The 26,799-nt window shown below is 43.4% G+C and overlaps 1 protein-coding gene across 2 annotated transcripts in view; it reads right to left on the bottom strand.

Annotated features, from left to right (window-relative positions):
- Positions 1-3,603: 3,603 nt before the first annotated feature.
- The window catches only part of PKM (pyruvate kinase M1/2), a 39,353-nt gene continuing 16,157 nt past the window's right edge, over positions 3,604-26,799 (bottom strand). The window contains exons 4-11 of one of the 2 annotated variants that reach the window (XM_084642317.1): positions 24,233-24,364; positions 23,460-23,646; positions 21,149-21,419; positions 19,760-19,910; positions 16,494-16,646; positions 10,279-10,445; positions 5,822-6,003; positions 3,604-4,911 (exon numbers count right to left, since the gene is read on the bottom strand). In XM_084642317.1, the coding sequence (XP_084498443.1) occupies positions 4,805-4,911; positions 5,822-6,003; positions 10,279-10,445; positions 16,494-16,646; positions 19,760-19,910; positions 21,149-21,419; positions 23,460-23,646; positions 24,233-24,364 (1,350 nt within the window). In that variant the 3' untranslated portion in view covers positions 3,604-4,804. Of the gene's footprint in view, positions 4,912-5,821; positions 6,004-9,453; positions 9,621-10,278; positions 10,446-16,493; positions 16,647-19,759; positions 19,911-21,148; positions 21,420-23,459; positions 23,647-24,232; positions 24,365-26,799 lie in introns of both variants that reach the window. The other variant, XM_084642316.1, reaches the window with a different exon arrangement.

The raw sequence follows: 26,799 nt of genomic DNA, 5'->3' as shown, positions 1-26,799 counted from the left end.
TTAAATCTAAGGTTGAAGACTTTGCTTTTTGTAGATTAGATAAAAACCACACATGTACTTAAAGGCTGACCATTACTGTAATGGCCATGGCACATGGACTGTATGAATTAATAAATTTGCATTACAAAAAGAGTACAGGAATAGCAATAAAAAGCAGAAGGATGCTAAATCTGGGACAAATACAAGTCTGGCTCCAGTCTAACTTGATAACATCAGTGAAAGCTCACCACCTGCTGGGACAATTCAGAAGGGCATGCTCCCATTTTATTGTCTCATTTTTGGTTCTTCAAAATAAAACAATTTGAGACTTGACATTTCAGCTAGTTTTGGCCCCAGAATAGACCCCCCCCCCTTTATGTTGTTAAAGTGTTATCTAAAATTAGGACCATCCTAATCAATTCACCATGAGCACCTGAGGGCCTGTGAACTATAAATCCAGCGCTTCCACATTTTAACTCCTACGATTGAATCCATTGTTTTATGGCAGTCTCCTACTGTGCTCTCAAGATAAGCAGGGTCAAACCTATTCAGTGTTTGGATCAGAGACATTCAAGGAACAGGCAGGGCCATTCTAAGAGGTGACACTGTTCCCTGTCACTGCCGAACCACTGTCCTAGAATGGGGCCAGGGACATGAAATGTGAGGGGAGGGTCCCCACTATCAGTCACTCTTTTCCTAAAGTCCTGTTCACACTGCAGCAGTGATAAGCCCAAACATTGCCTGTGTAACTGTGTTGTGGATACTGCCTCACTGGTACATACAGCACTCTGCATGTATATGCACATGCAGACAGAGTGCCTAGGAATGGGGGTGCGGGGGGCACTGTTCAGCCTTTGCACCTATTCACTCCTCAGCCCTGATGAGACTGTCAACATACTGGAGACATCTACTCCCTACCAACCAAGACCACCAACTCTTGAGGTCATCTCATGCTAATGATCTCACTTGTCAGTACAGGTGGACTCAAAGCAGTGATCTGAGGTATTTTCAGTCATCCACCAGCAGTCTTCTGAACCCTCCAGTTGCTTTTGAGGACTCTCTTCTACCCCCTCCCCTTGAGCCGACCAGTGCAGATAAACAAGCATTAGTCTGCACACATTGTTGTGCGTGTAGTTCAGTTTTCTGCGTGAACTGTAGAGAGTTTTTAACTGTGGGGCGAGGCACATAGTTCAGAGGAGGCAAAATATCTACAATGCAATTAAACAGCCTCAAAGCCCAAGTTAGCTGACCCAGGCCAGCCTCAGGTGTCTTAACTGCAAGGTAGACATACCCCAACTTCCCAGAGTTAGTGAGCTGGTCTCTAGTGATGACCCCTTCCCAAAGGAACAGGGATACAGGTTATCCACTGGTCATTTTCTAACAGCAAAGAAGGATGTTCTGTAATACTGTTTCACTTTAAAAAAATGCCTTGGCCAGTGCTGTTATAAGCTTCTTCAGAAGTGGTGAAGTGTGCTGTAGCACAGCAAGTTACTCTAGGCCCAAATTCCTGCTAAGCTGCGCACCTCTCCCCCGGCACAGTGCTGCTGCAGGAAGAGGGTAGGTGGGGGGGAAGGGGTAGTAGACCTCTCCCCCCCCCCCTGCAATCCAGCCCTGAGACCCCTCCTGCACCGTGGACCCCTCACCCCTGGCCCTCTCCAACCATCTGCCCCAGCCCTCACCCCCAGCCAGAGCCCTCACACTTAGCATAGCCAGAGAATGGAATGCAAAAGATGTAGGACTAGGCCTCAAGATAAGAGTTCCAGCTCAGTAAGGGAAAGAAGAGTCTAGAGACAAACTTGCCAGACATGGGCTCCAGCTTGACTAGGCAAGATTCTAATGGATAGCCTCTGAGGCAGACAGCCTGTCTCCTAGTCATATACCAGGCTGTGGGTTTCAAAAAGGATGCCTTTCAGATATAAGAGGCTACTATGTCTGGCCCCAAGAGACTATTCACACCAAAACAGCTATGCCAGCTAGTGGTTTGTGAAACTTCTCACTTAAGTAGTTTTGCACATCTACAGTTATCGCCTTAATCTGGAACCTTGCAACCCAAAGGCAGCTGGTTCACCCTTCCCTCTCCCTACACTTGGAAAGCATTAAGGAGTGGAAGGGCAGCATTCTATTACCCTAGTTCAAGTGCGGGCCAGCACTAGCCCTTTCAGGAGAGCTCTACCCTTTTTATGGTGGCCAGCTCAACTGATCCCATCCTGCCATAGGCTGTAAGCGAGGTCCTTGATGTCTGATTAAGGCCCTGAACACCTACTCCTCCCCTTGCCTTATTTATCTGTAGATGCTTAAGCCCTCTACACCCACAAAAATTTGTTTGCTCTCCATATATATTGCTTGTATTAAGTCAGGTACGAAACATTTGCCCAGAGAAGAAGAGTATTCAAAGTTCACAGCTTATTAAGAGCAGGGGTGAGGAGGAAAGGGGAATTTAAGTGAAACAGCTCCATGTTGTCTATTTCTAGGAATAAGCTAGTAGTGTAGATTAGTGGCTCTAAGCCTTTCCAGATTACTCTACCCCTTCAGGAGTCTGATTGGTCTTGCACACCCCCACATTGCACCTCAAACGACTTGCTTACGTATTTTGTCTGATTTTGTAAGTGTCACAGCACATTACTACTGAATAAGTGCTTACTTTCTCATTTTTACTATAAAATTATAAAAAAATCAATTGGCATACAAATATTGTACTTCATTTCAGTGCATAATATCTAGATCAATATAAGATTGTCTATATGAAATTTTAGTTTTAACTGACTTCTCCAGTGCTTTTTATGTAGCCTGTTGTAAAACTAGGCAAATATCTAGACGAGCCGATGTACCCCTTGGAAGACTTGTGTACCCCAGGTTGAGAACCACTGGTGTAGAGAATATTTAGCCATGTTTTCCCTGCAAGGCCTCTTTTTTTGATGCTCCCCTCCTCCCTCGAACACATTTAGCCCTGGCAAATCAAGTGCAACTTGAGTAGCAGCAAGTTTGGGTTTTGTATCAAAGGGTGCTTCTGAACAATGAAGCAGAAGTCTAGATTACTAGATATACCAATTACTACATTCTGATGTAAAAAGGAGTACTAGCGGCACATTCTGATGTACTATTTTTAAAATTTGGCAGCCCTTGTTTTGTTAGGGCAGAACAGCAGAAGCCCACAGAGCAAGACTCATTCCCGTATCAAGACATGTGGTACTTGAAGACTCACACTAGAAAGTTTTAGAAACTGGAGTAAGTTACCACATGTGTAGCATCCAGCTGCACTGTGATGCAAATTGGTGGGTAGATGACAGCTGCTTTGCTCTAGTTACCACACTGGATTGGGAAGTGATGTAGCTGGTAAGTGATCTTTATGTCTGCACAAGAGACAGCTATGTCTGAAGTTACAATAGATTTGGCACATCTGAGGGCTCTACCATCTAGCTGCCATGCAACAACTACAGTATTGAGAATTCCTTCCACAACCAAGGATAAAATAGCTTTCAACTAATATGGAAAATAGGTTTTTCCTCCTTTAGTTTTCAGATATTATTTGTAAGCATTGATGTGTTTCAGCTGGTCAGCTTAGTCACCTTTTCTTCGCAAAGGACTCCACCTTGCCAATGGAAAAACCAAGCAAGAGCAGAAGTCTGATGGGTGCTTCAGCTTTTCTTTATTGATGTACATAGTTGTGCTCTACCACCCAATACACCTGTTACAGTAAATAACTTGTCCAGATTTACAACATAGGAGAATGCTCTCAGGAAACGTGACTACTCAACTCAGACAGATATGCAACATTGCAGGAGGAGCACAAGGAGCTCAGCAGCACAGGAAATGGAAATGCAACACTCAACCCTTTAAGAGCAAAACCCTGGTTTTATCCTTGTTCTATTTCTCCCTGCTGCCCAGAAATGACTAACTGACTTAGAAGGAACCCTGCATCTTAGACTTTGGTCTGTGCTGGAGGTTTCTATCACTGCTTTCCAGGTATACTGGAACCCTGAAGTAGTTCTCTCCATTTGCACTGGGAGGGGGATACACAGTAATCTGTCTCATGAAAGTTGACATTTTAGGACTTAAAGGGTTAAGCACATCTTACTCTTTCATCAACATCCATTGGTGTGTTAGATACTGGATGTATCTGTAGTGGAGTTTAAACTATGGAGTGCAGAGAGCCACTGTAAATCCAGAGGGGGAGACAAGAAGACTAGTTTACATACTGCAAGTGTGTTCAAGTGTGGCTACATAGATCCATGCCTTAATCTACCACAGCTCCTAAACTGGAGTGCATTGGTGACAGTACAAGTTTGCAGTGGGGGAGTAATTAGGAGGACATGGCAGAGAAGAGAGGCATTGAATTAAGCTGATGATTATCTGAACCTACAGGGTACAGAGCTGTATTCTGCCTGTTGCAGAGTGTTAACACTGGAACTCAGACGATCACCTTGTTATTGCCTCCTTCCCCTGCACTCCTGAGAAAGGTGCAGGGAAAGACACAGTATTCACCCTTAAGACAGTATCCAGTCTACAAAGAGGGGGATGAGCAGCACAAGTTCGGTCACCATTCAGGAATTTCCTACACCAACTCCCAACTACCTCAGGGCAGAATCACCTTAGGGAAAAAAAAAGGTCATTTACTTTTCAAAAACTAAAACATTTCAAGTATTTTTAGAGTGACAAAGGTCCTCCTTCCCCCGCTGCTGCATTTGATGGTGTTTAGCAACCTATATCCACTCTACACACGGATAACACTGCAAGCAATTGCCAGCCTAAGGCAAGGGGGTAGAGCAGAGGAGAAGAAAGTGGGGGAGAGGGAAGGTGTTGCTGGGGAGAGTTTGAGAGATGGTGTTCATGGAACTGGCACCACACGCATGGTGTTGGTGTAGCCGGACCCAGGGCGCCATCCTGTAAGTACAATGACAAGATCGCCAGTCTTGAAGAAGCCACGTGCTTTGCCTGGAAGAGAAAGATTTGTGAATATCTGCAAACCAAGCTCATGTCAACTGTTTCATTAGATGCCATAATATACAGTAGACTCAGTATCACTAGGTTTTAGCATGTCTTCCACAACAGGTCTGCATCCAGAGACAAGGAATACCATTTCTTTCTTGTAAGTCCAAATGTAATAGAGGGGGGTTACCAGAGCTACCACATGGATTTAGTAGCTCTCTTGGACCTCATTTAGAATGTAAAGAGCAGCTACTATGGCTAAGGGCTTCACCTAGTTCTTGTTCCCATACCCCCTTCATGCCACGAGATGACATCATTACACCAGGCTAAAGGACTCAGTTGTCCTAGCAGTAAGAGCACTTCAAACATGGTTTGATCTACCACAAAAAAAAGACAGGACACCTCACCTCTGTCCTACACCATTTGTTCCATCTTGAGACCTTAAACTCAGCTACAGGTGCCGCCGCTAGATGAAATTCCAGTTCATACAGCCCATAGTGAACTTTGGTGTTGGGCCTTTGTCAGTTAATGCAAAGTGCACCGTAACAGTGGGAGGAGTACCCTTTACCGCAGCCCAAGGTTGGTTTTTTTTTTTGGTTTTTTTTTTTAAAAAAAACAAGGTGGCCACTCACCAGACAGACCAATAAGCATTTGTCTGTACAACTTTCCATTAGCGCTATTAAAAATCAAGGCCTGTTGTGAAGGGGAGTGGTTTTCAGTATGAAGTTATCAGTCGGAGCACCAGATCTGGCTAAGGAGGTGTGATTGTAGGAGGCCCATTCGTTGGTCACAAGCAGTATTTCTTCTAACTAACAGCCTTAAGGCTCTGCCAGATGGCAAAAGATGCCCCAAGGGGTGGTTCTTCCATAAGCTATCAGTTACCTGACCAGAGTAAAGATAAAGCAACATAACTCACCAACATTCATGCCAAGGTTAACTCTGAGATCCACATCCTCAGCCCATGCATCATGGGTGGGTTCTTTGCACAACACAGGGAAGATGCCACGGTACAGATGGGCCTGGCGTGCTGTCTGTCCATTACGAGTCACAGCAATGATAGGAGCACGTGGGCGGAACCTGGACACCAGGTGAGCAGATCTAATAGGAGGGAGAACAAAATTGAAGGTAGAATTAACCTCCAAAAGCATCCCATATATGGCAGCCCAACAAGAGTTTGAGAAACTTCAAGTGTTCACAGCAAGCACAGTGAACAGAAGACAAGATCAGAGAAATGATCATGGCACTTCTTATAAGTAGGTGCTATCTTCACTTATGTGGAGACTGAGTGGCGTGGAAACAGCTAATGGTAACCACTGCTTGGATATTTTGCACACATTGGCCAGGAAGACTACTTGCAATAAAAATCATGCAAGAGAATCAAGGTTTACATCAAGTTTAGTTTGAAGGCCAGGCTGGTCCTTTGTCCCCCGACCTACAATAGAGGACATGATACACAGCATCCTTTCCTGGAAGGACTGCCTCAGGTCCACATGATCTCTCTTGCTTTAGGGCATAGCAAACCATCTGTTGGAACAGGGAGTCTCTTCCCCCTTCTCTACAAACCTGGTGTCATCCCACTTCAGTTTTTCGAAACCAAAGAGTTTAGGAAACTTCACTCTACACTTAAGGTGGATGTTTCCTGCATTGGGTGTTGTAGCTCTGCTGGCAGTAATGTCAAGGTGGGCAGATATTGTGTGGCTTTTATTTTGCTGCCCTTCTGTGCGTCATAGTCATGTGGTTTTGACCCTTTGGTACTTCAGGCAGCATGCATGAATCCTGTTCTCTTCAGAGCAAAACAGTGAAGGTTTGGCCTGAGTGCTCCTCTTTTCATGGGCAGGAGAATGGAAGACTTTATTTCCTAATACCACCACTGTGCTATTGGGGGGGGGGGGGGGCGAGAAAGGAGAAAATAATCACTGCAAATAAACTGTGCAAGGGGATGTAAGTAGTGGTGACAGCTTGCCAGATAGGAGTGCGGAGTTTGCTTGCTGGTTTCAGTCTATTTTTCATTTAAGCATATCTGATCACAGGGTTAGGTGGAGTCCCTTGCTCCCATGGCTGGCAAAGGCAATATTCAGTCCCTGGTGTGGGAGAAGGAATGCAATGTTGCAAAAAGCCACAACAAAACCAAAAAACCCACACCATTTTGGGGGAGTCACTGGCATTTCCAGAGCATCCACAAAGTTCAAATAATTTGCCGGGGAGAGTTGTGGCAGAATTGCAGTCACAAGAAATCAAATTCTTCTGAAGGATCTAGAATCCTTTCCCTTGAAAAAGGGGGGCGGGGAGGGCAGGTAGAAGGAATGACCTCTGCTGCATCATACCCTGTGCGCAGTCACTGAAGTGTTAACAGGAGACTTGCTAGAGCAGGCTATTTTCAAGGCAGTCACTGGGAGCCACTATTAGAGGGAAACTGTAGGGAAAAACATAGGGAACTCTAAGGTTCTTTGAATCAGTGTTTTGTTTTTTTATTAACCACACACAGCTCAGGTCAGATACATAGGGAGAAATCCCCTTTTCACCTGCTTAAAGATGAATGCAGATAACATAATAGGCCTATCCTGCTATGATCTGTTGCCCAACTTGGTTTTTATGCAAGGGTCTGGAAGCAAATATGGTAAAATGGAAATATTTACGTGGGACATCTAGTGAATATGGGATGGTAGGCACAAATGATGCCTATTCAGAGTCTCAAAGTCTCTAGCAGCAGAAGCTAGTACTGGTACAGGTGCCACCCCTTCCTACTGGGAGGGAAGTTAAATTCTGGAAGGTGGTGCATGCTCAGGGATTAAACAGACTCTGTCAGGAACTGCAAAAGGCCACGATATTTATAGTTATATTTTACTGCTCAAAATGTATCATAGAACAGAATTATACACTTGTTTCAACTAGATTCTTATGGTCCAGTTCTAATGAATCAAACTTCAAAGATGCTTAATACTAAAGATTTCCAGTCAAAGTTTTTGTTGATTAAAAGACAGCAGTTCCAATTTCATCAACCCAGCCACTCTGACAAACCCTTTCTACTGTCAGAAAAGCCTTCCAGTGGCTCAAGGAGATCCAGGTATTCAGAGGCTGTAACAGAATCCAGAGCTAAAAATATTCAAATATCAAAGTTCAGATCTCTTCAGAAAGGTCAAGTGTAAGGCTGGCTGGAACCCTTTATACAGAAACATTGGAAGCACAAGCACAAGAAGAACACAAGCTCTCATGCTTACAGCTATTATTCCCTGTTCTGTAGCAATAAAGCAAGCACCAGCTTGAAAATTTCTTTAAAGTGAAGAATTCACAACTGGCACAGTTCTTCATCCAGAATAGGTGCTGAGTATGTTTAAATGACATGTCAGTTGTACCATTACCTGCAGGGTCCAGATTCAGGGTGAAGATTCATAATGCCCATCAGGTTGGTTTGTTTGTTTTTTTGGGGGGGAGGGGATGGGGGAGGAAGGGAGGCACAAAACAAGCAAAAAAATCAAATCAAAACAAAAACCACCTACAACTTATCGTTAGCCAAAACTTGCTTTGAGAGGAGCAACTCAGTTCTCAGTTTGGAGAAACTAGAAGCTGATGAGCTGGTTTAAGGCCCCTTACTGTGCTTTCCTGTATTTTCTAGCCACAGGCGACCATAATAGCATTAACATTTGTCATAATCCCAAAACACTCCAGGGTGTTGTTCCATGAACTAGTGCCTTGCACGCTGTTGGCACTAAGCAGTGGAAGCTGGTGCAGGAAACAGGCATTGGGTGAACCTAGTATTAGAGGCATATTCCACAGATTTGTCTGTTGGATACTTTAGGCCTTGCTTTATTGTCTTCAATAACTGATCTTAGACTGTACACCTAAGCAGGACAGACATTAAGAAGTGTTAACCTACAAAAGGGAACAAACTTCTGTATTTTTAGCCTCCTGTTTAAACAAGCCTCTCTTTAAGCCAGGCCCAGTAGTCCTGTGCTTGAAGTCTGCTGTATGGTCATAGGACTAGAAAACAGGAGGAGTCAATATTCTAATAATGGTTTAGCCAGTGATGCCATGTCAGGCAGGTCTTTACTTTTGCTGTTACTGTAGTCAACTCAGCTGGAAAATGTAGGTTGAAAGGTACTGCCTTATTCAAAAAGCTAGATTCTGCATCCAGTGAACTTCAGACCTACTGTCAAAATCCAAGATTTCTCTGGTTAAAGTGACTAAACACAAACTTTCAAAAGTTGTTTCCTGTCAAAGTTTTCCAGCCAGCTTTACTGGCAACAAAGATGCAATTTTATCAGCAGAAAAAAAAAATTCTACATGCTTGGTGCTGATGCCAAAATGGTTGAGGAACGCTGAAGAACTGAATTAAGACTAAATATCTGCAGATTTCTGAAATGTTTGTCCATCTTCTTAGTGAAACTGGGTATTGCAGACTGATGACCTTAGCTTGGAAGTTGCCTGGTTTTCTAGCTGCTTCAGTGTCACCATTTCATTCGTTCTTAAAAACACACTTTTGAAGGTGTCCTTTACCCCCACCCCGGTCACTGAAGTCCATTTGACTTGAGGGAACCTTTCACCTCCTACCTTCCAGACTTGGTGAGGACGATAATAGCCCCACTGCAGCACTTGAAGGAAGCTTCTACAGCGCCAACAGCGGCGGCCTCCGTAGGGTCACGGTTCAGAGGGGCCAGCCGACGTAGTTCCTCAAACAATTGCCTGTGAAAGATGGCGGCTTCGGCCTCACGAGCAATCTATAAGAGCAACACGCATTCGGGGAAGACGACATTCGTGTCAGTCAGCGCTCAGGTGACAGGGTAAGGTGAGGTGCCATGCCCAGCAGGATGCCAATAGCATAACCTTTATTTTGATATTCAGAAGATTTACCAATCAGTTTTATACTAGCAAGTCCAGATTAATGTATGGTACCATGCTGGTGGCGGTCATCTGTTTAGCCAAGCACACTGCTTGTGCAACCTCAAATTAGCAATCAGGGTATGCTATTTAATAAACATTCACCCACCAGATAATTGATAAAGAGGTTTCTCTTCTGAATTCAAGTGAGACCTGCCAAATCACCCCACCCTGCCTGGCCAGCACACTCTTCACATCCATGCCCAACTGCCAGGCACTCTTGCTCTGCTTCTACCTACCTCCAATCCTGCTGTACTATAAGGATGATGTAAACTCAGATTCTGCTAGTGTATGCCAAGCTGAAGTTTTGAACTACAAAGAGCTGCTCACACGGTGTGTACTATTGTGTTATAGTGGAATGCGTTTCTACCCATCGAAACATGGCCTGAAGCACAAGAAGTTTGTCTTTGTTAGAGCATCTCTAACGCACGCTCTGTGGAGTGAAAATGCTTATTTATCTTTAGAGCCTAAGTCTTTCTTGCCCTTTCTGAGCCCTACCTGCCAGACTCGGTCAGAACTATCAGAGCTGGAGCTAAGCACTTAAAAGAGGCCTCCACAGCGCCTACAGCCATGGCATCAGCAGGGTCCCTGTTGTTAGCAGTGACGCGGAAAAGTTCTTCAAACAGCTGACGGTGAAAAATTGCGGCCTCAGCCTCGCGAGCGATCTGCAGGCCGGGGTAAGAGGGAGGGAGAAGAAAGAAGTGACAGAAAGAAGGAAAGATACACCAGAGAGTAATGTGATATTGAGTTAATTTGCTTAATTGTCATAGTCATGCAGGCAAAGATTATTAGAGGTAGGGTTGTGAAACTTCCTTTGGCTTGGAGGTTAAGATTTAATATAGACAAACACGGTTAGAATTCTAACATTGCCAAGGCTAGTGGACATTCAGTGCCATTTCTTACAGCTAGTTTGTACATCAGATCATGTGTTTTCAGAATGGGACCTTTTCTGCTACATTATTCTGATAGCTGCTCTCAAAAAATCTCAAGTACAGATAGCTTTACAGTCAAGCCGCCCCAGGGCCTGAAGTCAGGCTAAATTTTTTGAGTTGTCTGTATTTGTTTAGGCTAAGGAAGGTGGGGGGCCCCTCACTTCCTTACGAAAACTGCTCATCTAATTATATGCTAAGGGCATATCTACATGGTGGGGTAATGCACTTTATGGGGTAGGATTTCTAAAGCACATTTATGTGTGGCACATTAATTGGTCGATTAGACACTGCTGGTGCACACTATAAGTTCCTCGGTGCAATTTTATGTAGTTTTTTTTTTTAAACCAGTACTATGTTAAGTGCACCAATTAATGTACAACAGTGCACTTTAGAAATCACACTCCCATAGTGTGTAGACAAGCCTTAAAGTGTCAGCTTACTGTGGGTCCTGCTTCTGCACTCTACCAGGGGCTCAACTTTTAGGTGTGCCAGAGAACACATAGTAGTAGAATGCAAGGTATATGTTGCTTCAGGGATGCATATGTGTTCACCCCATCCTTCTAATGGCCCAGAGCACTGTTAGAATAATCTTCTATAGAAGAAGAGTCCAATTGTTAACAATGCCACCACCTTCCATCTCATTCTTTGCAAGCAAAGAAGGCGGGCTCATTTTATGGTTTGGCTGTTACCTTAAAGACAAGCCAAGAAACTTAATCTTTACAGTTGCACCACCCTACCCTTTAGTTTCTATACTGTGAACAGTATTACAAGTCTTCCTTATATGGTTGTTTTCTCAAAAAAATGTAGCGTACAGAAATCCTCATTTAATATTTGTATTTACTCTACTTAGTCAAGTGTACAACTACAGAAGATGCTTCTAGTTTTTGTTCATAGAATGAAGGCGTCATGAGAAGCTTCAACATCCAGCTTACAGACAGTCCATGGATATTCCAAGTGAGTTTGTATAGAATCTAGGAATTTTATACAGATCAGTAGGTATGCCTAACAAAGCATTTTTAGGACAAGAATTCTTGTCTGACTAGGCAATGCTAGCCCTTCACAACCACATAAAGAAGGCTTGCAGAGTTTACTAAAAAAGCATGCAGAAAAGTTGATACTCTTGAAGAGATTACTAGCTGAAGTTATTTATAGCAAGCAAGACAAATGGAGGCTTCAGACAGACTAAATCCATCTAAATAGAGATACTTCACCCTATGGGACTTTCCAGGTGAGGACAAGCATATTACAAATGTTAATGAATTGTCACTGTTATGCCCACCTTATAATTTTCTTTATTTAAGTTACAAGTTCAGCAGCTTGTCTAGATATCCCAGAGGATGCGGAAATTCTGACTCCTGGTCTCCAGCCACCAGATCCTTTGTAACAATAATTCAGACTGAGACACCTAAATCAGGTGTTCTCAACCTTAACCTTTCTGAGGCTCCCCTGTCACACCCCCAACATGTTATGAAAACGCCATGGCCCACCTGTGCAATAACTGTTTGTCTGCATATAAAAGCCAAGGCAGCGCTTTAACATGGCTTGTGTAGTCATGGCAGAGCCACAGCTCCCAGCGCTGGTGCGCTGTTTACACTGGCGCTTTACAGCACTGAAATTTGCTGTGCTCAGGGGGGTGTTTTTCCATACCCCTGAGTGAGAAAGTTGCAGTGCTGTAAATTGCCGGTGTAGACAAGCCCTTAGTTTAAACTACATACTTACTTCGGTATAGCTGCATCACTCAGAGGTGTGAAAGAAATCCATACCCTTGAGCAGGGGTCTCAAACACATGGCCCACGTGCTATTTCCTGTGGCCCGCCAGCTCCCTGCGGTCCCCCTGCATCTCTGCCCTGAGCTCCCTGCTGCACCCCACACCCCCGCCCTGAATCTGCTGCTGCACCCTGCATCCTGATGCCCTGCCCTGAGCCCCCTGCCGCACCCCAACCCCCTGTGCACTAAATCCCCACCACACCCCACACCCCTCCTCCACCCCCTGGGGGCAGGGAAGGGGTGGGAAGAGGCAGGGCAGGGGCGGAGCCTCTGAAAGGGGTGGGGGGGGTCAGTAATGTGGTCCTCAGGCCAATGAGCTAGTCCTCATGTGGCCCTTGTGGTCATTTGTGTTTGAGACCCCTGCCCTTGAGTGACATAGCTACACTGACAGTAACCCCCTGTGTAGGCAGCGCTATGTCAGCAGCAGAAATTCTCCCACTGACGTAACTCCACCTCTGTGAGAAGCGGTCACAATTCAGCCAACGGGAGAGAGCTCTGTTAGCTTAGAGTATCTTCACCAGATGTGCTGCAGCTTTGCTGATGCAAGTCTGTAGAGTAGACCTGCCCTTAGGATTTGTCTACACTGCCCTTCAGTTTGGAAAATGGATTACATTAACGTGAACTAGAAATCTTAGTATGCACCTGCAGCATACACATGGTAGAGTTACTGCAAAGCACTTTGGTATGTGCTATTAACATCCTATAGTCCAAACTGCAGGGGAGTATAGACATGTCCTACTTTCTTTGAATTTCATTCAGCTCTTTAGACAAACAGGCAAGGGCAGAGTTTCAAGACTTGCTTTTCCCACCGGTCAAATTAGTTGCCAACTTTTTAAACTGACAGGACGAATGGAAATTTTGGGAGCTGCTTCCTTCCCAGGGAGAGGTATCCTGTCCAACATCTGGAAACTTGCTACTGAACTCCTAGAGGACTGTGCCTCATCTTTTGGGGACATTAGGATTACCACTAGAGTCAATTTTTGATATCCAGTGGAAATTAGAGAGTTGTCAGCAAGTGGTAATTATTACATTCTACCAACACATCTGTCAGGTCAGAGAGATTCATTGGGTGTAGAAAGGACGTATCAAGTATACTGGAGAAACTTCTGGCACCAAGTTTAAACAGGCTTTCTCCCCCATTCCTAGAGGATAAATTCTTTTAGATTGGTACATAAAGTACTTCCAGATTCTGAAACACCCTAACATTCCTAGAAGCTATAGGGAGGGAGTGCACCTAGCTAGAGCATCTCATTGTTTTCAGCTTAGGTGTGAAGAACCAGTCTTCACATTTATAAAAGATGCTAAAATGTGAAATACATTTTTCATAACAGAAGCTGGAAAGCAGGAACATAAGGGTCCTACTCTTATCAGCTGACTTGACTTTTAGACCAAGAAAGCATCAATAAAAGTGGTCCATGCTCATTTTGCTGTCACTGCAATTGGGCAGTCTTACCACTGGCAAAGTTACCTGGGAAGAAAGCAGGAGCAACCCAGGAGGATTATGCAGTCACCATACACCTGCATGTAAAACCCTCATGCTCCTGGAAAGGGAGAAAACTGTGCTCTAGAAGTGAGAAAAAACAAACTTACCAACCCAGTATTAAGACCCTACTTCTAGGAAGAGCAGTTCTGGTAAATGGAGCTGCAGGTAATGGGACTGCATAAGTGCTTGGGGAACCTGAATTTGTTTGAACTGTTTAGACATTTCTATAGTGTCACTGTCATGTCAGATTCCTTACCCGCTGTAAGGTTTAGGATAAACTGTTTTCTTCTAGAAAGAAGAGCAGCTCCTTTCAGTTAGTTTTACAGTGGTCAATGCTTGCAGTGCTGGTAAGCTGTCACACTGCCATTTTATATGGCTTAGTCTGGAAAGGTAGAGACTGAGCCTCACGGCCTTATTTTACAGAAGCCAGATTCCATAATTGGAGGTTTTGACCCCAGATACTCTAGAGAGATTCGTGAGATTTTCCCCTCCCCGCACCCTAAAGGCAACAGAAAGCCTCAATGTTTTGAGCTGCCCTCGGCTGAGCCTGGGGATTTAGTGCACTTTTGTGCAGACAAGCCTTAGTCCATGTGTGCCAATATTAACTACTCATTGCATCATGGTAAAAAGGGATAAGCAGAAGTTGGTGCTCTGAGGTTGTAACCTGGCCTATTCTAATAGCATTCACTTTAGGAAAAAACCACAAGTGTCTAGCTACTCCTAGTAACGTTGCAGCGGTACTAAATGCCTCCACAGGCAGGGTTTGATTAGGGGATAGCCCAAGTTTAAGGAAAGGTGGGGACAAAACCTTTGATGGTTATGATTCTGAAGCCAGTAGGCACATCCATTTTGCATTACATCAGAAGCTTCAGTTTCACCTTAGCTGCGTGCCCTGGTTAATTTTCCCCTCATGCTTGGAGGTTCAATTCTCCAATATGTTTTGCCACTATGAAACCAAGTGTTCAGAACTTAACCTGGTAATTAAGAACCTCGCATAAATGCAGTGTAGGTACGATGAGCTATAATATGGAAGTTCAAGACTACATCAATAAAAGCCACCATCCATTAAGAAAGGCAGTATTTTGCCTTATGTGAAAAATACAGCCTAGAACCACTTGTATTAATCTGTTGACCTACCTACAGTAACTAAAAAAAAAAGGAAGGTCAAACACTTGAGATCACCAGTACCCACATACTATCTAGTAGCCAGATCTAAAGAACTTCTGCTAGTCGAACTAGATTATCTGAAACTAAACTGGATCACAAGAGTTCATTTCTGAAATTAAGTTTTACTGCAGCAAGTTTCCAGATTTAGGTATCAGGGTCAACCCTCAAGATTTCCTAGTAGGAGAAGCTTTAGGCAGGCAGTTAGTGAGTAGTTTACAGTGCAGAGCTATCACATGCTTTAAGATCATTGGCCCACAGTCTGGTTTCATCATCTGTTCCCTAAGTGAACAAAAGTTCCAGTGCACATAAATCAAATACAATTAACAGTGAGAAGAAAGTATACTTATGTAAGGAATTGTAAATGCACATTAGTAGCTATGTTTATTAATCTATATAACCTGAACTGCAACTGACAAACTAGTGCATTGTAAATGCTGTAATTCACAGCAGTTACCCGGAGATCATCAGTACTTCTAGACACTTAGCATTAAACTTAAATTAATGGGAAGATGAGCTGGGTGAACTCAAGGCAGAGCAGAGAGGTTTCTGGCAGTTTAAACATGTAAAAAAAAAAAAAAGTCCTGTCAGTCATCATGCAAGAAACATCCCCATAAACAGTAGTCAAATGCAGAGCTGTTGAAGGCAACAGGACAGTAAACCTGGAACAAGCACCCCATTAAACCATCCCATTCCCTTACCACACAAGTTCATTTATTTAAATTTGAATGGTTTTTCAGTATCTGGAGTTGAGCTCAAAGGCCAAAATGATCCTTGGAGCAGCTCCGCAGCTTGAGTTAGAGGTTAGAGCCGTGGACTCAAGGAAATCAACACCAGGGTAACGAAGAAAGCTCAACCTTGCCACATAAATATAAGTTACGGTTTCTTACAGTCCACTGAAGTGGACATCTCAGCACTGCACTTCAATTCTTGGCTCTGCCTCTAAGTGATGAGTACAAAGCACATGGCAAGTGACATTTGCATGTCTGGCATGTAAAGGAAACCATTTCTCATAGATGATCTAGTGGCAGAGGGCAGTGCCACACTGATCTGCTCCTGGTCAGGCTACAGTGGGCTTACAAGTCCATGCTCCATGTAAGTGTAGGTTAGGAAGATGAATGGGAGGAAGAAATAGAAGGAAGAACAGATTTACTTTTTCAGAAAGCAGGGGTTAGTGGGAGCATGGACAAGGAGCTACCATTATAGAACTGCTAGGTATTGCTACTTGACTCTGAATGCATTTGGACAACCAGACATCTGGATGAAGTGAAAAGCAGGAAGTGGGATATATGCTACCTTTACCTCTTTGGAAAATTTCCAATTTTGGACTATGTAATTCTACCCTTTAAAGCAAAGGCACTACTCACAGCGTGCTGCATACGGACAGCCTCAAGAGGGTAATCTCCTTTGGCAGTCTCCCCAGACAGCATGATGCAGTCTGCTCCATCCAAGACAGCATTAGCAACGTCACTGCCCTCAGCACGGGTTGGCCGAGGTTTCTTAATCATACTCTCCAACATCTGGAAAAGGAGAAGTTGGGGTGTTAATTTACTCAGCCTACTATGAAGGAGACCAACTACTTTTCTAGTACATCTATGTAAGCACTGGAATGTGTTTTAAAGCATTTTATACTGTAGGGTACAGCACAAAGTTAAGTATCAGTAAGTCTGACTAGACTATTTGAAACAAGTATTTTGTCTGGCCACCAGAACAAGAGTGTTATGCATGGAAACAGAGCTGATGACATACTGAAGTATGAATGCTGATATGCCAAACCTTGCGACAGAACTCTAGAACAGCATTACAGCAGATTTCACCAAGAAACCTGCTACATACAAATTATTAAAAATGAATTGATGCTACAATTGGCATTTATTTAAGACAGCCGTGTACCATTAATATTCAACTACTAGTTAATCAGCAGCAAGGTAAGAGCTGAATATGAGGATGAGAGAGGTTTAGGTTCACATAATCCACAACCAGGCATGTATCAGAGAAATTAATACATCAATAGCCAACTAATGCACACCGTTGTGGCTTGTTGCTATTACAGTCTGGCTCATTAGTTGCCCACTTCCTTCTAAAAAGGAGACTTTTCAGGTTTATATGACATCTTTCCTTTATGTAATCATTTAGTAAAATAGTGGTGGAAAGGTTGTACAAACACCTTCTCTATTTTGAACTGGGTAGTTCAAACTTCTACTGTTTGCTGACTATTCAAACAGTCCTTCCTCCCCACCAAAATGCTTCGCTGCCTTCTCAGCAGTTTATTTTGACTCTTTATGAAGAGGAAGATGTGAAATAGAATTGACAGACACCAGTTCAGAAAGCAAGTTGAGGCTGAAGTGCCTACAAACTACAGCCAAAGTAGCATTTTAGTACTTTGCCAATGAGGCTGCGGGTGGAAAGATAAGGGTAGTTTTAAAAACACAAAACAAAAAAAAAAACCAACCAGCCAACAAAAACCAAAACCCACCAACTTATGTTCTCCTTCATCCCTTCTGCACCATCTTTTCCCACCTTTCAGTCCCCATAATATAGTTTTGTCTTGGTCCTTCTCCCAGTCTCCCCCACTTACTACTCCACCTGTGACTTAAATTTAGGGACTTTTCCAGTGAGGAGGTCTCAGTTGGACAGTGCCAGGAGTTGGTGTGCATTGTGGTAAACACCAAGAGGCCCAACTGGCTAGTGTCCAGAGCCATATGGTCCTTTAAATATCCTACTAATGGAAACCAGGCTATTCTTGAAACACCAGCTGCAGAGATACTAAGAAGATGATCCTTCCAGTACCAGAAGGCTGCTTATAAAAATCCTGCAAGAAGTTACTCCTGTGGGAATTCTGCACCACTACACACAGGCATAATGAGCCATGCATATTTTTAATTTTTCACAGAAAAAAGCTTTGGCTTGAAAGTTGCGGCTGCTCTGCTTTTTGCCCACCAGAGAGTGCTGTGGTGCTAGAACAGAGCAGCAGCTCCTGGCCAACTAGGGAAGAGAAAGAGCCTACCATCTTCATAGCACCTGTTGGGCCAGGTCAGGAGACAGGGACTAAGGGGAGACACAGCATGGGGCTGCTGGGGAGTCTAACAAGGGCTAGTGGGGGAGGACAGACTGGGGCAGAGACTGAATGGAAGTGGAGGTGCAGGGCCACATGGTGACGGGGCAGGGCGTGCAGGGCCACATGGAAATGGGGGAGACATGTGGACAAGGGGTGCAAGTCAGATGTGTCTGACTGAATGGGATGCTAGGGGTCAGCATGGGGGAAGCTCCCTAACAATCCCCCCCGCCTCCCTCCCAAAAAAGTCTGTTCCATATACTTTTCTGACCCATACCCAACAACCCTCCAAGTTCACACCCAGGCTCCATCCCAGCAATCACTTCTCTCCCTCAACTCCTCCATTACCCTGACTCCCCCAAGCCTTTGCACTGCTTCAGAGGGGTGTGGGAAATATGGTATTGTAGTTTAAATGTATTACTCAGAGTTCTGTATTAATATGCCTTGTAAGGAATTTGTCAAAAAACATTTCCTGAATTTTTTGTTGCTGTATTGTTACAGACGTACTTGCTGACAGATATTTTGAAATAAGTGACCAAAAATCATGGAAACTAGTGTGATAATACTGTGTTAATTTGACAAATACGCAGAACTGGAAGTGTTGTGTGCAGAATTTAATTTTTTTGGTGCAGAATGTCCCCAGGAGTAATCTGCCTACTCACCATCAACTCATTTAAAGCTCACTCTCCAAGAGTGAAGCAAAAGGAGAAGTATTGGGGAAGAAGAGGATCTCAGTTGCCATTAGTAACAACTTAGAAATTTTATTTGTGCGCCTCCTCTAGTCCCTACAACTGAGGCTGTAGTGCTGCTGCAGAGTTCTGGAGATTTTCCATACAAGGCACTGCTCCATTCTCTGGGCTTTGAGTTACTTGCTTTAACTCTATCTGAATATACTCAGACAAGAGCCCTTCTGCAGAATAGTTTACATAAAACCCTGCACAATTGTAATTGCTTTTGAAGTCATAACAGAAAGGAAATGAAGAATGGACTCCTTTACATGGGGAGAGAGTTAATCCACTATCACTAATGCCAGCTACCCTTATAAAATGAAATTTAACTTCTGTGTTGGAAACTGAACCTTCTGCCTCCATTAAATGCAGAGAGACAGGCCAGTGAACACAAGAGGAAAGGAAAATGAGGGGAGATTGGCCAATCCATAAAAGGTTTCTTCACTTGGATGAAATGTTTCTAGGCCCTATATTTTAGGGCTTAACCTTTTTTTATATTATATATAATTCATTCCAAACCATGCAAGATGTCCAGTCACAAGAACGTTTGGATGGCATCTCTTCCCACACCCAAATTACTCTTTGTTTGAACAGAGGTACGAGGTGTTTACGACTAACTTGGGATAAGCAAGTATAGAAATCTCAGTTTGCTTGCGTCTTATTCACGAAGACAGAAAAGCTGCTGAGTCACTGTACTTTGCAGCCCTGCTCTGTGTGTTAGCTTCATGCTCTGATAGACATTGTTTCAAGATATCCCTAAGTGTGTAATGGACATAGTGAATCTCAAGTACTACTAGAGAAGTTATATGATAAAGACTCCGATTACGAAAGCTAATGATATTTGAAGTACCTGAGTAGCACAGATAATGGGCTTCCCAGCCCTGTTGCAACGTCCAATCATCATCTTCTGGGCTAGAAAGACTTTTTCAGCTGGGATCTCAATACCCAAGTCACCACGGGCCACCATGATGCCATCACTGGCCTCCAGAATCTCATCAAACCTCATGGCCAAAAAACAAAACATTAGTTTTATTCTTTCCTCCATCTGCAAGACACCTTTCAGTTCTAGGAACTACAGGGAAAAGGTGGAAGTCACTCTCTCCACCAGATACTTTTCTATTAGTACAAGTTTATTGCTTAGATTGTGTATAGTTACAAATATTGTGTTCCCATAAGCTATTCCACTTAATATATAATTTAAATGGATAGTATGATGCTTATTTTTAAACTTTTTAAATCAATTTACATTTTCACAATTGTGTGAAACTGGGGTCAGTTATTTAATGACAGATAATGGCATTCAAAAAGCTTTCCAAGATGTTAAAACACAGGCTGTCAACAAGTCAAAATACACAAAGCAACTATCCTTAAAATGTACAAGTCATTTTACTATTCATTCATTAGTCCATTTGTAACAAGTCTAAATCACTGGATTTTGACTAAATTATCAAGCAGCATTTCTCTCACTTCTCCTATTGGAAAATTTTAATTATTGATAAAAAAGTGTGTAGAGGATGAAATTGACATTCACTGATAAAAATCTACTCTCATTCAAAGCCTACTTGTGTTATGTGAAAGGTAATTACACTACCAGGTGTATCTAAGGAGGAGAGAAGAGATTATCATTTTGGTAGCTAATCAGATTCCAGTTTTCTAAATTGAACAAGGAGCAAGTATTGTGACACTGGGTACATCTACACTATTTTTAGCCGCAGACAAAGTCAGCTGACCTGGGGTCTGAGACTTGCTGCTTCAGGTGGGTTTTTTTGTTTTGTTTTTGGGTGCAGCGTTGACATATCTGTTGAATCACTTGATAAATAAATGGTCAATACTTTAGTGTCACTGGCTGCTATTAGAATTGGAGATTAAGTTTTTGTACAGGGAAAAAAGTAGAGGCCTTGCTAATTAGCATTAAGTACCAGGCGATCCACAGCAAATTACTGAAGTTTGAGCTGATGAGGTGAGGTACATAAGACGGATTAAAAAAAATAAAAAAAAAAGTACCCATTTGTATGTTACAGTATGTTGATAGATATACAGCAATAACTGCTAACCAGTTTTGCAATGAAGGCAGTAGTATAGTAGTGACTCATTTCTGCGGAGAAGTGGGATAAGAACCAAAAGGACAAGCTGCAGTTCAGCAAAATGAAATTTGTGCTCCCAGTGTCTTTTCCCCCCCTCCCCATACCTGTGAGAGTCTTTACTGTTACTTGTACAAGCCATGCTTGGGAAAGCTCACCTGCGCACACCCTCATGGTTCTCAATCTTGCTGATGATCTTGATATTCTTCCCCTTTTCTCCCAGCACTTGCCTGACAGCATGGACATCAGCTGCCTTGCGGATGAAGGAAGCAAACACCATGTCCACATCCTGCTCCACACCAAATTTCAGATCTTGAATGTCCTTCTCAGAGACTGCAGGAAGGTCCACTGCAGCACCAGGCAGATTTACACCCTTCTTGCTACCAAGCATACCACCATTCTCAACTTCAGTGAGAACATAGTCTGCACCTGAATTAAATTGGATGAGTTTAAGTCAGCATCTTACTTTCATATAGTCTGTTGCTTGCTTCCCCACCAGTTCACCATTATTCAGTAGGAAGTGACCAGTACAATCTCCTCTTTCTACTGGAGAAGAGCAGGTGACTGAGCACTTTCACAACCAGAGCGGCTTTGCCCAACAGACAGCACAGTTAGATTGTCTTTTGCCTTTGCAATAGACAATCATGTTATGATAATCCCTTAGGCACAGGCTGGTTGGGAGCACCCGCATTTTGCATTGGTCTGATAAATCCTGCTCCTGTGAATAAATTCTGTCAGTCTAGATTCACCTCCACCACCATTCCTGAAAAGGGAAGATATCTATTCATTATAGACTTGCGAGTATGATTGCTGAACTACAGAAATGCAATTTGGTGACTTCGAGACAGGCTGTTCACTTGTTCCAGGACACTCGCAAGTATAAGTACCACTGAAAGAGGGGGAGCCCTGGAGGATGCATTTCACCAGCCACAGTTCAGGGCATTCTACCATGAAAGCAGATAGCTTAAAAAAAAAAAAAACAACAACACAGAACAGAACTGTTGGTACTTCACTTCCCAGTAAGACTAGTCCCACATTAGCTATATGATCTAATTTTACAAACAGGAATTGGCATGGTGCAGCAAGAGGGCAGATAGGTTGAGTACTCAAAGTCTCCCTATCCCAGTCCCATACTACTCCCCTTTCAGAAGGGAGATAAGCACCCCAGATCAGAAAGATTAGGTATTCTATACAAGAATCAGCAACTCTGTCCACTGATGCAGATTTATTGTGCTGGTATCTGAGGATTGCAGAGAAGCTATTTAGAGAGCAGACAGTAGTTTGCCAGGAGGCATAGTTCTCGCTATTTGCCAGAACAGTTTATTTATACCGAAACCAGTGATTTTTAAATGGTTAGGTTTTTTACTCAAAGTTCCCTACCCATTGGTTTCTGCATCACTTTCAGAACTCAGTTAATATGCCTTGGTCTGTGCACAGACCATGGCATGCTAATACTCTAAGTTCATGGGATACTCAACTAGTTGGAGGTAGCCAGCTTTCCCCGTAAGTGGCAGAAATTGTCAAGTAGTTAATGACCAAAAATTTGACCTGTGCTTTATCAGAGCAGCTAGCAATGAAGGGTTTAGGACAGGGATGTGCAAACTTTTTGGCCTGAGGGCCACATCTGGGTGTGGAAATTGTATGGAGGGCCATGAATGCTTATGAAATTAAAATTTCAGAGATTTAAATAAAGCTTTATTTAATAAAGATACATTTTAGTGGAAATAAAAATTAAACATCATAATAAAGTATTACAATAATTAAACCAAACTTACCTCCTTTCCATGCCCTCTTTAATGTGAGCAATACAGTTGGCATGTCCTGGCCAACTACTCTGTTTTATCAGCAATGGAAAATTAACACTACTAAAACAGCAAAGTCAGCTAAGAGAACAAGTAGCAGGCACACGGGCTTGCACATTCCAGGCTTTGATAGCGTATGAGGTGCATTTGGTAATTGGGTTGTGCAGCCACAGAACATGTGCGTCCTCATGCAGGTCCCACCTGAACATGTGGGAGTGTCGGGCGGGCAGAGTGGGGCAAGCCCCTGACCCTGCTCCTGGGGGGTAGAAGGAGGGGTGGTTAAAGGTCTGAGGGGCTGGATGCGGCCTGCGGGCAGTAGTTTGCCTACCCCTGGTTTAGGATAACATGTACAGCCTAGTGAAATCTGGCTTAAGTCATCACTCAGTTACTGGAATCATGGTTTTAACGGTAAGGAATTAGATGTGGTTTTACTGCATTTACCAAAATCAGAAGTCCATCCCCATTATGTTAGGTCAAATCTGGAAGTGAAAATGGGTGGCCACTCACCAGTAAAGTACCAAGTAAGCTCAGCTAGCTATTGAAGATAGACTAAATGGAATTGTTATTGCAAAGTGAAACATTACCACAAGTTAATACTTAGATGTGAAGGGACAGATCAACATGAGTGCAGGGTTCACGGTATTGGAATCCCTTGATTATTACATACCTTTCCCCTTAACCTGCAGGGAGATGAGGCCATCATCTATATAGATTTTGCTGCCCACATCCACAACATGGGGGAGGTTCTTGTAATCCAGCCACAGTACATTTTCATCACATTTCTCCATGAAGGCATTGTCCAAGGTCACTTTGAGAGTTCCTCCCTTCTTAAGTTCCACCTCTGCTGTGCCACTCTGTGTGCAACAATGGAAACTTTAGTAACAGAATAGCATGTGGGGTGTTGGGATTAGCATGCAAGTGTTGATAGCCTGTGATATACAGGAGGTCAGACTAGATGATCTGGTAGTCCCTTCTGGTTTTAAGACGACTTTAATATCCACTTCCCTCAGGATAGCAGTTGTGACTTATAGCAGAAGTTGCCATCACAAAGCTAGAAGTAGGTCTCTCACACCTACAGTGTATTCTGTGCACACAGCCCCACCCCAGAGCCAACAATGGAAAAGAATAGTCACAAACTAGCAAGGTTACTTTCCTGCATGTGACGTGTTCCATCACAGTAAGCATGCTCATTATGGTCACACTCCTGTTTCGCACAGTGGACACTCAATTCATCCACACTGTGCAATACTCAGCCCCCTGAACTTGAAGTGGCTGAAAATGGTCCAGCTTCATTCTTTCATTCAGAGGTTTGTTAACACTAACCCTTGGTCCAGAAGCAGAGCTAGTATTACAGCCACAAGACTATCTAGTTCCTTAGAGGAATTTTTTCCATGTAGAATGAAAGCTTGTATAATTACTGATCATATAGAACAAACTTACTCCCTTGATAAGTCCAGTTCGGATTTCAGGTCCCTTGGTATCCAGTGCTACAGCCACAGGTCTGTAGGTGATGGGATCAGAAGCAAAGCTCTCTGTAGCTTCTCGCACATTCCGGATTGTTCCTTCATGGTACTGGCAAGGAGGGAGGGGGTGGGGGAAGAAAAAAAAGGAAGTACTTTCAGCCCACTTCTTTTCATTTGCTGTCCTGGACACTATGAGCCTACAGTAAAAGACTGCTGTCCCCTTCCCCCATGCCGAGTTACTCCATCAGAGTGGAATACAGTGCAGAATTTAAGCTTTCAGTTAATGAAGATTACTCATTGTTATGAAGGCCATGTGTATGGACCAGGTCTTACAAGAGTTAACTATCAGTATAGTTCAAGTGGTACAATTCCCTTAGGGTGGGTACAGTTATGTTGGGTACTTATACCAGTATTTCCCTTCCAGTCAGGAAGCTATCTGGTAAGAGGCACCTTGCTGTGTGTGGTGTGGGTAACAGTCCATACTAGGATTGTATTAGTAGAAATATTTTGGCAAAGTCACAGCCCTAAATATAGCTATATTCATACAAAAGCTGTTTATAGACCAGCCTAAGTAAATTCAGTTCTGTCAAGTGTGCAAAGACAGCCAAAACCAATGGCAGGCAAGTGCAAGTAATTCACTTTCTCTCAATGGGTACTAACATGGAAGCCCAGTGCTGGTTTAAAGCATCAATATTATTTTGTTATTAATTTTTTTAACAGAAGTTTTTAGCCAGTATGCTTTACCTTTGGATGCAGTGGACTGCTCAGCTGCCAAGAATTGCCAGGGTGAAGAACTAGCACTCCCCTCCTCATAGCACTGGAAACACACACACACTCACTCTCTGGTACCAAAAGCCCAAACTGCCTTCTGAGTGCCACAACCCCAGACTGTTTTTCACACCAGCCGGAGGCCAAAAGATCTGGATGCTGCCTACCCACATGTAAGAACCTCCAGCTTTCTACTGACAATTTCAGCAGTGCTCCAGAACAAAAATGGCAAGGTCTGAAGAGACAGTTTAGGAGAGCATAAAGCTGGACAGAACACGTTGTACAAAACTGCAGGTTGAGTCTGAAGCTGCTGCTACAGAATTCAGGTCCAGCTTGGCACAGTATTACATAGGCCAGGGGTGGGCAAAATTTTTGGCCTGAGGGCCACATCAGGGTTCTGAAAGTGTATGGAGGGCTAGTATAGTGTATTAAATTGCTCCCTGCAGGAATGTGCTACTCTCAGTTGCCAGTCCTGGTGCTCTGAGCAGCATGGGAAAGGGGTGGGGGGGTTGGATAAGGGGCAGGAGGCAGTTGGATAGGCGTGGGAGTCTTGGGGAACCTGTCGGGGGCAGTCAGGTGACGAGGAGCAGGGGAGGGTTGGAAGTGGGAGGGGGACAGGCTGTTGCACAGCCCTCCCTACCCAGCTCTCCATACACTTTTTGGCCCGAGGGCCACATTGGGTGCAAAACTATTTGCCCACCCCTGAACTAGAGGGAAACGAATTTGTTAATTAAAAAAGGAGGTGGACAACCTGAGCTGGCACAATCCAGCTCATTTGATCACTGTTGTAACAGTGATGTTACTACCAAGTTTATATGAAGTTCCACACTCCATCAAAGGCTTTTATTGGAAGCTGCTGGAGGAAGTCTATCCAACATCCCATAAAGCTTTAGACCTTTTACTCATCATGCTTTTGCAATGTATGGTTTGGTATAACTGGGATCTGGTTTTTGGTCTACTCATTTTTATTTCAGCCACTAGTATGGTTACAGTTTCTTGCACTCTTGTACAAACAATGGGATAGGAAAAGAGATGCAAATTTGAAAGGGTGTGACATTTGATCCTGAAAATAGATATGGTAGACAAGCATGGAGAAAGCAAAAGGTTAAGTATTCAAGCAAGTATCAGTGACCTCCAGATTAAATAAGAATTGAAACAAACAGGTCTGCAGACTATGCAGTGAAAAAAGTGCCAGGAAAGTAGCATCAGTTTTTAGACTGTATGTAGGCAAACTTGGAAGGCAGCAATACAATCAAGTTTTCAGGAGTATGTAAACCTTGTGAACCTCAGTTTTTGGGAGTAACTCAAATCACACATAAGGTGTCAAGTTGGTCACAGGAACGGAGGTATATAAACCTAATGAATATTCCTGACAATTGTAAAAAGAAAAGGAGTACTTGTGGCACCTTAGGGACTAACAAGTTTATTTGAGCATAAGTTTTTGTGAGCTACAACTCACTTCATTGGATGCATTCAGTGGAAAATACAGTGGGGAGATTTATATACATAGAGAACAAGAAACAATGGGTGTTACCATACACACTAATGAGAGTGATCACTTAAAGTGAGCTATTACCAGCAGGAGAGTGGGGGGGAACCATTAAATGGGAGTCCAGGAAATAGCTGAAGGATTAGTGTGGGGAGAAGTTAAAGTTGAACAGCCTGTTGTGGCCTGAGGGGGTCAAGAAACTTTGCTATACATAAGACTGGAATCTCTGCATTACCCTATATATTCATCCATCCAAGTTAGGAGTACAGCACAGATAACTGTTGAAA

The sequence above is a fragment of the Lepidochelys olivacea genome (genome assembly GCF_965140295.1).
Source record: "Lepidochelys olivacea isolate rLepOli2 genome assembly, chromosome: 10".
In the NCBI taxonomy this organism is placed as follows: Eukaryota; Metazoa; Chordata; order Testudines; family Cheloniidae; genus Lepidochelys; species Lepidochelys olivacea.
Note: the sequence above shows the minus strand (reverse complement) of the source record. Positions and strands in the feature narration are given on the sequence as shown.